Source organism: Poecilia reticulata, chromosome 4, assembly GCF_904066995.2.
Source record: "Poecilia reticulata chromosome 4, P_reticulata-male-v2, whole genome shotgun sequence".
Classification (NCBI taxonomy): domain Eukaryota; kingdom Metazoa; phylum Chordata; class Actinopteri; order Cyprinodontiformes; family Poeciliidae; genus Poecilia; species Poecilia reticulata.
Window position 1 is genome coordinate 4,453,000 of NC_088833.1, and position 12,878 is coordinate 4,465,877.

The following is a 12,878-nucleotide window of genomic DNA, read 5'->3' on the forward strand; positions in this document are numbered from 1 at the left end:
AAATCAAAAATCTGATTGTTCTTAAAGGGCCGGTTGAGCCAGAACGTACCGATAAAACCGATTAAACCGTTAAAATATTAATAAATAGCTGTAACTGGATTTTGTGGTTGTTTATGGGGACTTTTTATATTTGCACTAATGCATATGATATAAATGTGACTTTATTACTCACCGTATCGATCACAAATCATCAGTTAAACCCAATATTTTGGATCAATTTTGAAAAGAATTTGCAAGAAAATTTGAAAAAATGTTGGAATCTGTTGATTTTGTGTGAATTTTGCAGATTTGTGAAAAACTGGAGGGACTTATTGATGTAATCTGGAGTCCAGAGGGCCACATAAACACCAACGGCGGGCCACATCTGGCCCCTGGGCCTTGAGTTTGACACACAGGTCAAAGGTCAACAAAATGATTGTTTTAATCTGAATGGTATTAAAAAGATAACAAGGCCCAGTTGATTGGTTAGCTTGTTGCTAACCGCTATCTCCACTTATTCTGATGCAGGAGTAGAAATTTAATCAATCAAGTTTATTTATACACATTTCAACATGTGCTTCACATAAAAACTACAATTATTATGAAAAATCACCTTTTTCTAGCTTCATATCATGTAACAATGCCGTTCCCTGATCTATTGGAGTGTTGCTTTGCCACATTGCCCTGCACCTCGCCCACACGGCTCCTTCAGACTAGCGGCAGCAGCAATTAGCAAACACCTAGTGGAACTGTAAGTCTCTTGGGTTTATCATACAAAGTGCAGCACTCCTATAAATGGCTGTAAACGGCATCATGGAGAAGCTTAGTTTGAATAAAGTGCTGAAGAGGGAGTGTTGGAAAGGGTAGGGGGGTTCTTAAAGAGACAGTGTCCAATTTGATGATGTCAGGTACGACTATAAGCAAACACCCCCTTTAAATGTTACATATTACCCAATAGAGGAGTTCCACTGGTAAATAATACCATTTTGGCCACTGACAGGTAAACTGCACTCTAAAGGGAGATTGTTTTGTTTACCTGCACTGGGTCAAAAAACCAATTAGAAAATGTCTATTTTGTGAATATAAGATAGAAACCGGGATAATGGCAGATGATTACTAATACAATTGTCTAAGCTTCAATCAATAAATGCTCCATTTATGTTTCAAAATGCAATCAAACACAATTATTATGTTCTGCTTAGCAGCATAGCCGCCCCACTTAAAGTAATTGAAGTGGTGAAGTTGTGTGTTTGATGAAAGGGGAATTTTATTTGTTTTTGAGGCTCTGAGTCATGGCAGTGATGCATTTACAGTCCAAAAAGCCAAATAAATATTTTTCACCATCGTCATAATAAATAATAAAACTACAAGCCTAGTGCTCACTGACGAGACAAAATAGAGAAACCAAGTTGAGCACCCACAGGGAATGGCCCACTTTGATAGACATGGAGCTCAGAGATGTGAATGAAACTAATTCAATTTGCAATGAGATGGCACAAAATGGCATTGGAAGTGGCATGTTGAGATGAGCTGTGTGTTAAAGGAAGGTCCGACAGCATGTAGACTCCTTTCCACCACTTGACAGGGTTTGATAGGGGTGGAAATTTGGGCATGCATGAGGCAAGGCGGTTCAAATGACCTGCATCTTATTTAAGGGATGAAATGATCTGTGTATTCATTTGATAAAACGTCAGGTCGCTCTTTACCTCTTTGTCTGTTATGGTGGGAAACTGAACAGCCACCAAAAGTCAAATCACCAACGAACTGGCATTGGTTTTCCTCTATACTCTGCAGAGGAGTCTAGGAATGATTCAAAGAGCAAAATATTGACTTTTCAGTGTCTAATTTATCTGCAAACATCCAAAGACTCTATAATGATTGCAGAATTTTAGTTCACTTATTGATACAGAGCCAATTCTCAGCAGTTTGTGCCAATATGCTGGAACAAGGGATGCACCGATCCATTTCTTCCACTGATACCGATATCTGAGGTTTGGCATCGGATGATACAGAAAAACAGTGATGAACTTGCTTAAAAAGTTCTGTCTAAAGCCATAAATGTAATAAATTGCTAATTTATTTGATAACTCTGCACCAGTGCAGCACTTAAATCCACCAGTAGCTTCACAAGCTTTAATTTGTTCAGTCAGCGCAATTAGAAATAAACAACAGGTTGATTGGTCAAACCGCAACAAACCTGCTTTCAAATGGATCAGGAAGTGCAATTAATTTAAATATAATGTGAAACAAACCATAAAGCAGAGGACACATGATCTAAATTATTTTACAGATTTTAAAACCAGACCGGTTCATCTCTAACATAAACTACATACATGTAATTTTGTACTCAGTGGACACAAACAGGAAAGCCAAAGCAAACTGGTCCTTCATCCTCAAGGGTGGTATTTTGTCTTACATATTATATTACCAAGATAGGAAAAGCCAGAACTTACTCACAAAGTTAAAATGCTGCTACATGATGCATATCAGACTAGGAATAACCCAGATTTTCTACCTTTTCTCCACAATATCTCAAAGAAAACAGGAAACTGGCCTATACTTGAAATCAACCCTATTTTAGAGAGATATAAGAGTAAAGATGGCAGCTATCACAGGACCATAAAGTCAAATTTTCTCAGCAGAACATCATGTACTAAAACCATAAAGCCAAAGAAATAATATACATAGAGCACATTATCCAGATCTGCATGTCTTAATAACAGAATGCAGGCAGCCTCAGCTGCTCTCTGTTTATATGACCACAAAAGACAAATCTCACATTCAAGTGTTTGCAAATCATACAAACTAAGGCAATTAGTGGCGCTTGCACAACCCTGCTGAGAAGGAAACAGATTAAAAGAGGCATCTTATGAGCGGCGCTTTGAATATGTTGCACTGTAGATTAGGATTAAATATTCTCTTTGAGTAAAACCCAGGCTAGTTTCACGTGAATTGTAAGTCAGAGAGGACTGGGCAACAAATTATACCATGCAATGAAACAGGAAGCATCAAGTCCAGAGAATAAAAAAGATAATAAACCATTCAGCCAGATGGTGAACAAAAAAAAAAAGGCCGTGTCATTACAAGCTTGTAACAAGTGTGACAGATTGGTATGGCTAAAATGTGTGCTAAATAGGATAATAAGCTGTACTACCTTAGGGTAGAGGATTTAACAGGTGTGTGTGTGAGTGTGTGTGTGTGTGTGTGTGCGTGACACACACAGAGAGAGAAAGAGACATAATGTTTGAAACGATGATTCCATGACGGCAGAACAGTTACATGTCAAAATATATGACACTGCATCATATAATAAATAGATAGATAGATAGATAGATAGATAGATAGATAGATAGATAGATAGATAGATAGATAGATAGATAGATAGATAGATAGAATATTAACATATTATGAAGAAAAAGTATCCCTTCTAGGCTCTTTTAGTGAGCTAATTTACTAAAAATGCTAATTTATTTAACCAATTTTTCACCTTCTTTATTACATTGCATTTAATGAGCCAAATTAAAAAACAACACGTCTTCTACTCCTTCCAAATATTTTCTAAAGGATTCAAATCCAGAATTAAACTTGTGGTATAATATTTTTTTAACTACAATCGCGATGAGCCATTGGGGAATTGATAATCTGCCTCACTAATCAGATGATCCATTCAGGGATCCCCGGCGCCAACAGGCTGAATGAGAAATACTGCAGCAGGTTTGTGTCACTCTGTTGGTGCCTTACGTGGTAACGCGGAGTAGTTATCCATCTGGCAGGATGCTGCTGGTGAATCCGGTTCTTGGGAAAATCTCTTTATTTACTGGTCCCTGTGGATTCTGCAGCATCGAACGGGGATCAGTCGAACCGGTCCGAAACCGGGACAGGTACCCGCGCAAGCAGCGGCCAGAGAACGGATGAGACGAGCGCATCTGGTCCCACGCTCATTTTTAGGAAGATTTAAATCCACTCCAGCAGCTTTCACACAAAGACAGCGCGGTGCCTCCAGTTAGTTACTAGACGTCCTCGGTCCAAAAGAGGAAAAGAAGAAGAAGAAAGATGCGGGCACACCCCGCAGAAAGAGAGAGAGAGAGAGACCTGCGGCGTGAGGATGTGAATGATCGGACCCGCGACCGACCGGAGAGCAGAGGCGTTTTCCCCGCTGCAGGAATAGAAACCAGACCCAACACGTTCAGCAGAAGCGTCTCCTCCCATCTGTCCTCCGTGGAGAGAGGAGAGGGAGAAGAGAGCGAGGCATTGCGAAGAGATGGCTGAAGATGGAACCAGGACTCGCGAGTACGTGCGTTTTGCGCTTGCGCACAAGTTTGTGCTCTTTAATTGTTCGCCGGTGTTGACTTTACGCGAGAGACACAAAAGAAGAGAAAGACAGGAAGTAGCTGGTCACAATACGGGCAGGTATAAAAATTATGAGCTGAAGTTCAATCAAAAGGCAGTTGCCATGTTTTTTTGTTTTGTTTTGTTTGAGAAGCTTACCATTTTTATTTATTTGTTTGTTTGTTTGTTTGTTTTTGCAGATTTAAACCTGCCGCATATGTTGCAGCTTCCAACATAACGGAAGAGGATTAGAGCCTCTGTTTTATGTTTTATTTTGTTTTTCTTTTGCTGTAACAGACCATTTATTATATGTGTTTGAATGTATTTTTGACACTTTTTGTTAAGAAAATAGTACAGCTGAAAATGTGCACATTGTTTTATTTTACCAGTGTATATTTATTCAACTTTTGTTTTTACTTTATTCTATTTTGAAGATTGTAAGACCTTAACATCAACATTGTCAATGTCTGTGGTTATTCTTTATCTTTATTATAATATTGTGATATTTGTCATTGAAGACCCATTATGCTTGTTAATGCTATTTGTTTTAAATAAAGTAAAAAATAAAAAAATCCAACTTTTTTCTCAAAATTCTGACTTTTGATCAGAAAACCAAAAGTCTTTTTGACTTTTGACAAAATTAAAGTCAAAATTTTGACTTTAATTTTTACATTAAAGTCAAAATTCATCTTTTTTCTTAATTAAATGCAAATTACTCCCATGAACATCTTGTTTTTTGTTCAGTAAATCATCCTTTTGTGAGTGTGTACACTTAATTTAATTGAAAACTAAATTAGTTGATGATTATTTCAGTAATCGATTCATCACAGATTCATCCATAATCATTTCAGCCCTATTTCAGTTAAAAGGGTTGAATGTCACACTTTTCATTTTGTCAATTGTAGAAACTTTTTAATTACATGTCAATTTCCTTTACAGATATGCACTGTTTAGTGTTTTGTTGTCACAATAAAATACAGTATTTTCTTGTACCAAATACCAAAATTTTACCCTCTGTAACAGCAGTCTCAAAAGGAGATTTTAAAAACGGTTTTAATTTATGTGTAATTATATATTGTCAAGCTTTCAGAGTTAAAAATGGATGTAAAAAAATAGACATTTGAATATGGGTGCACTCCAGATTCAGGGGCGGCTGGTTAAACTATAAGGAAACAGGCTTTTCAGTTAAGTTGTGTGGGCTGCTGCAACTGGTGGAGCTGCCAGTCGGGTACTGGCACACCATTGGTTTGCTCAATAGCCAGTTTTCACTAAACCATAGCCTGCAGGTAGTTCTGTTATCTTAATTTTGTCCCTGTTAAAGCACAATACAAGATCCCTGCAGCACCGCTCCAGTTTATACAGTTTCCACAGATCAACGTATCCAATAAGATCTTAGAAATTCAGAAATATATTAAAGATTAATCCTTATTTTCTTTCCAGTTATAAGTCATTATAGCGTTTATTTGTGTCTTTAAACAAATAAAGGCTCTATAACCCTTCAAGTCCAGCTGGTTGACTTCACAAAAGACAAACTCAGTTTCTCTGAATTTATTCAAATAAGAGAGAAAATCTACTTATACCGTATATGAAATACAGTAAATGACCTACAGAGCAATGGTTCCCAACGAACAGCTAACAGCAGTTGTAAAATTACACACACAGCTAAAATGCACATTATTTATAACAGAAATATATACAAAACATGGAAAACTACAGAATAAACCCTGCGTGTAGCCCAAATAGTCTACATGTTAAAATATAGTGCTTGCAAAGAAAACATGAATCAGCTGACCAAAAGTTAGGGGAAAAGGGGGCGGAGCTTACAGTTGCTGGTTGCTACGGTAACCACCAACTGCCATAACAAAGTGTAACGTTTCTTACTGGTTTCTCAATTTGTGAGTGTATGTTGTTTTTACGGTTTCTTATTTTTGTTTTTATGATGTAAAGCACTAAAGAACTGCTATACAAATAAACTTTGATTGATTGATTAATAACATAACTTGTATACCAATAAATGTTGGGAGACATAAGTTTTTGACTAAACAAAATTAATTTAAGAATAAATAAACCAATTTTTGACAAACTTCAAGGTCTATAATATTGTGGAAAATAAAACCCTATTTCATATAGAGAAAGGAAAAAAAAGAGAACAGCAATGTGAAAATATTAAAACAATAATTTTCTCCATATCCTTCCACGACCAAAACAGAACCACTGAGCGAAATAAACATGAAACTACCTTCATGACACGATACCAGAAAGTTTTGTACAAGTTTTTAAATAAAAAAAATATTTAAATAATGTATTATTGTTTGCATTTATGTAAAAATACTACTTTATACAGGTATAAAGCCTAAGACAATCACATCAGAAGGCAGGAGTTATGTTTTAATTGTTTTTTCTGAAAAATAAAGAAAATAAAAAGTGCACCTTTACATTCGGGCAGTAAATGTGACTAATAAAGGGCTAGTAGAAAACACTGAACACAACCAAGTGGTAATAATTTAGTATTATAATAATTGATAAACACAAAAGTGATTCGTGTGGATTTATTTTGGTAAAATTTGAAATGTGAATCTGCAGTTTTAAGGCCCTTGCGACGTGTTAAGCTAACCCCTGACTCTGCAGCGCTGCCTCTTTCTACTGTAACAGTGACACATTATCCTTCTCTGTGCCAGTTGGCGGTGCCTGGTTGAAGCTCCAGTTAGGCCCAGATGGCAGCACTGGGATTCTCCCAGATTGACTGAGTTTGACCACAGTCTGCGAGTAAACAGGAAGCTGGCCAGCCTGTCACTGCAAGTCATCTTTCTCTCTCGGTCTCCAGGGCTCGCTACATGTCTCTTCACTTGGACGTTTATCAGATTAACTTGAACATAATCACTTCCAGGGTTGAAAATGTCCTTCAGATTAATCCAAAATGGTTCATTATTGTAGAGGTTTGTTCTGGTTTGCTCCAGCAGAGAGGCTTGTAAAACATCAGTTTCAACTTATTATCTTTTCAATGTGGTTTGATATGATTGTACGTATTTATAACAATTTATACTTATAAAAATTATAAATACATATAATTGTATGTTCACTAGTACATAGTTCTTATGTGACGTCACATTTCCTTGAACTTTATAACTGACAGCCATCTTGGCAGGCCGTTTCTATGGAGTTGCCATGACAACAATAAAACCACAAGCCTAGAACTGGATCTCGCCTCGTTCCTAACTTATAAACAGTACAAGTACAATACAACGATTACTGCATTACCATTTTTGAGTAATGCATCTCTGTGTAATACTAAGATAAATATCAGTGATATTTACGTCAGCAGAACTAGCGAAATTAGTTTAGCTTATGTAGCTGTTATCTGCTAAGACGGGCATGTAACCTTCCTGTATGTATTTCTGCAAAACAATGAAATGTGTTGTCGTTTTATGTATCCCTTTCATTAATACTGAAATAAAAGAAATATTTTGCAAAAATACCAAAGTTGACCATTTTTATGCTTAAAATCTGTTAAAATCTGCTTTTTATCAACTCTTTCCTGTATTTTTATTAGCAAATTTTTGTAATTTGTGTTTATGTCTCACATTTGTGACACCAAAAATAGATTTTCTATAATACTTGCACTGTAAAACAGATGACTGTTTAACTTTTTCTAAGAATATTTTATGTGAAATTACTGTCATATATTGTTCTTCTTTAAACTGAGTTTTTAAAAGAAAATAGATAAGAACTTTATAACTTTTCATTATGGAAGAGTGGTCATTTGTCTTGAACGTTTTCACATTTGGTCACATTGCAACCTAATTTCAGTGCATATTATTAATATTTTATGTGACACATTATCAGAAACTAACAGTCAACTGTAAAAGATTTTATGATGCTAAAAGACAAAGAATCTAAGAAATTACAGAAGAGGATTAGGGCCACTGGAAAAAAAATAAAACAGAATTCTGAGATTAAAGTCAGAATTAAAGTCAGAATTCTGAGAAAAAAGTCAGAATTCTGACTTCAATCTCAAAATTCTGAGATTAAAGTCAGAATTCTGAGAAAAAAGTCAGAATTCTGACTTTTTTTTTCAGTGGCCCTAATCCTCTTCCGTAAAGAAATACACAAACATCTCTGGAAAAAATCTAACAAAATGAAGAAAAGTTGAAGGGACTGTGTTTGTATTGCACTATTCTTTTATTAACTCACTTTTTCAGATTATTCTTTTATATTATCGCCTCCAATCTGACAAGCTGCCTGTCAAAAAAATGTAAATTCACTTTGACCACGTTTGCCTGAGTCTCTGTGATGTTCAATAGATTAAACCCGATGATGGTTTCTACAGGACCAGAGTTTTAAATGGAAGGAAATTTCCATTTTTAATTAGATGCTACACCAGAGCCAGAATACAAGTTTTGTGCCAGAACTTGAGTTGTTGCTTTATTTGTTTATATCATCGCCTGACAGGTGAATTATTGCCCTTAAATCAGATTCAGTCAACAAATCAGTAACAAATCGCTGCATAAGACTGTTTGTATTTTATTTTTTGTTGTGCTGACCAGAGAGCTGCAAACTAAATTGCTCTTTTTGGGATAAATAAAAGTAATTTTAAAGCATTTGAAGAGGATTTTCAGTAATTCAGATTTGCTTGGAAGGTTTTCAGAAGCCTTTTAAAAAGAAACAGAGAACATGCTGCAAAATATTTCTCACTTTACTCAATTTGTAACACATTGTTGAGCTGAATCCCTTTATAAGGGCCAAGTTTTGCCCACAAATCCTATTTCTGTCTGTTTGGATTCAGCTGATTGTTCCCACCTATTTTAGGCAGATCAGGTTTAGAGGGAGCTGAGCTGAAGGCTGTGCATTTCTGGAGAGTAGAACTATTTCAGGCAACAAACTGCAACTTCCTCCATATGTTATATCCTTTCGTATCTGAATAGCGTACCGTTTTCCCTAAGGCTATGAATAGGAAAAAATCATAATGTGTAGCTTTAAAGCGCCATGTCATGAGTTTCACATCCTGGAAATGTGTCAATTTGGATCGCTCTGGGTTACATCCATGACTCCAGATTTGCAGGCGTTAAAGCCGCTTGGCAGATTTTTCTGTAAAATCAGCCAAACTCACTTTAGATATACAGATTTTCAGCATTTTAAATGTTATGTTTCTGTTCGAGGGCTGCACAGTGGTGCAGTTGGTAGAGCTGTTGCCTTGCAGTAAGAAGGTTCTGGGTTCGATTCCCGGCCCCGGTCTTTCTGCATGGAGTTTGCATGTTCTCCCTGTGCATGCGTGGGTTTTCTCCAGGTACTCCGGTTTCCTCCCACAGTCCAAAAACATGATTGTCAGGTTAATTGGTCTGTCTAATCTGCCCCTAGGTGTGAGTGTGTGTGTGCATGGTTGTGTGTCTCTGTGTTGCCCTGCAACAGACTGGCGACCTGTCCAGGTGACCCCGCCTCTCGCTAGCTGGAGAGGCACCAGCACCTCCTGACCCCATTAAGGGACAAGAGTGTAAGAAAATGGATGGATGTTTCTGTTAGCTTTTTTATGTTATTTTAGCCCAGTTACCTTGCAGAAAGAAGGTTCTGGGTTCGATTCCCGGCCCAGGTTCTGTCTGCATGGAGTTTGCATTTTTCTCCGTGTGCATGGTGGATTCTCTCCTGGTACTCCGGCTTCCTCCCACAGTCCAAAAACACGACTGTTAGGTTAATTGGTCAGATTCTCCTTAGGAGTGTGTGTGTGTGTGTGTGTGTGTGTGTGTGTGTGTGTGTGTGTGTGTGTGTGTGTGTGTGTGTGTGTGTGTGTGTGTGTGTGTGTGTGTGTGTGTGTGTGTGTGTGCGTGCAGGTTGTTTGTTCTGTCTGTTTCTGTGTTGCCCTGCGACAAACTGGCGACTCGTCCAGGGTGACCTTTGATTTGGTTATGGCCCAATATCAGATTTGGTTGAAAAAATTATCACAATACAAACTTCATATTCAAATTTAAAAATACTTTATTGATCCCAAAGGGAAATCAATCACTACATTAAATAAATCAGTATCAATAACTGTTGATTTGGTTGTTTTTTTTTACATATCTGAAATACTACCTAACTGGTAATGTGACCTTCACTGTTTTCTTTCCACGCTGTTGTTTATTTTTTAGCAGTTTTGAGGATTGGTGGCAGAACCTTAAACTGCTGCTGCACAAGTCAACAGGTTGTTGCTATGTAACCAAAGAATGAGTAAATTGCTAGGTAACCAAAGAATGTGTTAGTTGCTAGGTAACCAAAGAAATTCCACCAGCCTTGCTTAGCTAGCTGTAAGCCTTTCCTCTGCCTACATCTCCCAGGATGCTGTGCGGTTCTGGATCAGAGTTCAGTGACATAGTTAAATTGTACAACCCTACATAATATCACACTAGTTCAGTTGAGCTTAGTACTGATTTTTTTCTGTTAAGATAATGCATGTACATTTTTTTTAAAGATACAAGAAAGAGAAAACAGATTAATTCAACTTAAAAACAAAAACTTTTAATTTAACTCCGTCCCATTCAGTCAGACTCAGGAGAACGCGAACTTCTAGTAATTAATAAAAAGCTTCCCATTTAAAAAAACAGCAGGGTATTCAGAATGTGGGCACCTGTGTCATAATTGTCGGGGTGAATTATCATTACAACTCGATTCACATTCAGCTTAGGGAAAGAAAAGGATCTTTAACTCAGCTACACACACACACACACACACACACACACACACACACACACACACACACACACACACACACACACACACACACACACACACACACACACACCATTGATTCCCAGAGAGACAATAAGAGTATGAGATGAGACCCTGCAGGTAGCAGGATGTCATGCTGAGAGTCGACAGCTTGCTGCAAAGCCAAGAAAAAGAGTTGTGTCATTAAATCACTGAAGCCTTAACAGTTGCTTTGTGTTGAAATCATCCCTAAGTTAATGTTGCCAAGCAACAAATACAGTCTCAGGCAGTAAGAGGACCTGCAGCCAAAAATCGCTTGGCAGCTAAACTCTGCAAAAAAACAAAAGAGGAACTGGATGATCAGAAGAGATTTTAGAAATTAAAAAAATTAAATGGAAGGTCAGATTCCAGCCATTTAGAGGACAGGATGTGCAGAAAAGAAGACAGTTTGCATTTTATAAAACTGACATGGCAAGTATGCTCTCTGGTTTTTGTTAAATTTCACATCCACCTCCAAAAAAAAAAAAAAAACCCCAAAAAAGATCTTATATTAAAATCAGAACGCTGACTCTTTGTAAGGTAGTTTGAAGGAGAACGTAAATGTGCTGAAAATCAAATTTGTGTGCTGGAAGTAAAAGACGCAACCTAAAATAAATATACGCATGCATAGATGGCATAATAAAGATTTATGTTTTCTGCTTTTTTCTGTCCCATATTAACTTAATTTTGATGTATTGGTTTATTTCTCAGGGATATTGTACAGAAAATACGAGGTTAAAAGGTTTAGACAAACAAAAGCTTTACATTGGAGTGCAGTAGTTTTGGTTCACTTGGTTCATGTATTTCCAAGCTTAAAAGGCAGTTTAAGGTTACGTCGCAGTATTTCATGCTGATTGAGGCTCAGACTTTTACAAAGTCACTCCAAGACTTTCGGCCTTGGCTTGGTTTTTTTGTTTTTTTTGTTATTTAGAGGAGGACTTAGTATTTGCGTTTTATAAATGTGTGCAAAACTGTCATTAATGTTGAAAAAAAACACACAGTTGCTGCGTTTCTGTTCATGTGCTAAAATAACATGTGAATAAGTTTGTTCACATGGTAAGTCTTTAGAAAACATGTTCCTCCAACTACTTCCTGTCTTCTTCTTCTTTGTGGTTTATGCCAGTGGCAACATCCGGTTGTTGGTCATGTGACTAGTGTGATGCAAAAAAGGGGTTTTCACTGCAGTTTGGTGAAATAAACCAATTTTGATTAAAAAAAACAACAACAACACATCATTCTAGCACCAAAACCTTCTATCAAAGAATAAAAACAAACTGCTATGTTTCCATTGAGCAAATTTATTTTCAAAATGTCAAATTGCGCAATTAGTTAGTCAACGAAAACGCAGCTTATGAAACATAAGGAGATGATCTGATAGCTGCACAATTCATAACTTACAGAAACTTATTCAGATCCCGAAGCTACAAAGCAGCTGCATACGTCACACGATCCCCAACATGTTTGACCGTCAGAACGATTCTCCTTTCACCGAAACGCTCTGAGTTTCATGCCCGACTGATACCGTGTTTTCCCGAAAGTAAGACAGTGTCTTACTTTCTTTTTATCCCCAAAAGCCCCACTATGTCTTACTTTCGGGGTATGTCTTATATTGGAAAAAAATTGTCGAATTTTTTGTTTTAACCATAAAATTAACATTTATTAACAACCTGAACAGTATTGTATTCGCCACAAAACAGTTTTATAAAAGGAAGTGCAAGGGACGGCGCAGTGACGTATGGAGAGGGGGACGGCGCGGTGACGTATGGAGAGGGGGACGGCGGGGTGACGTATGGAGAGGGGGACGGCGCGGTGACGTATGGAGAGGGGGACGGCGCGGTGACGTATGGAGAGGGGAC

General features: G+C 37.3%; 1 protein-coding gene across 17 annotated transcripts in view; it reads right to left on the minus strand.

The window, feature by feature from the left end:
- The window catches only part of lrrc7 (leucine rich repeat containing 7), a 154,166-nt gene that overhangs the window by 105,585 nt on the left and 35,703 nt on the right, over positions 1–12,878 (minus strand). For 12 of the 17 annotated variants that reach the window (XM_008406228.3, XM_008406239.3, XM_008406227.3 and 9 more), the window contains exon 1: positions 3,721–4,234. The exons of the other annotated variants lie outside the window; for them this stretch is intronic. In XM_008406228.3, coding sequence (XP_008404450.1) covers positions 3,721–3,745 — 25 coding nt within the window. In that variant the 5' untranslated portion in view covers positions 3,746–4,234. Of the gene's footprint in view, positions 1–3,720; positions 4,235–12,878 lie in introns of those variants that run through there. 17 annotated transcript variants of the gene reach the window in all.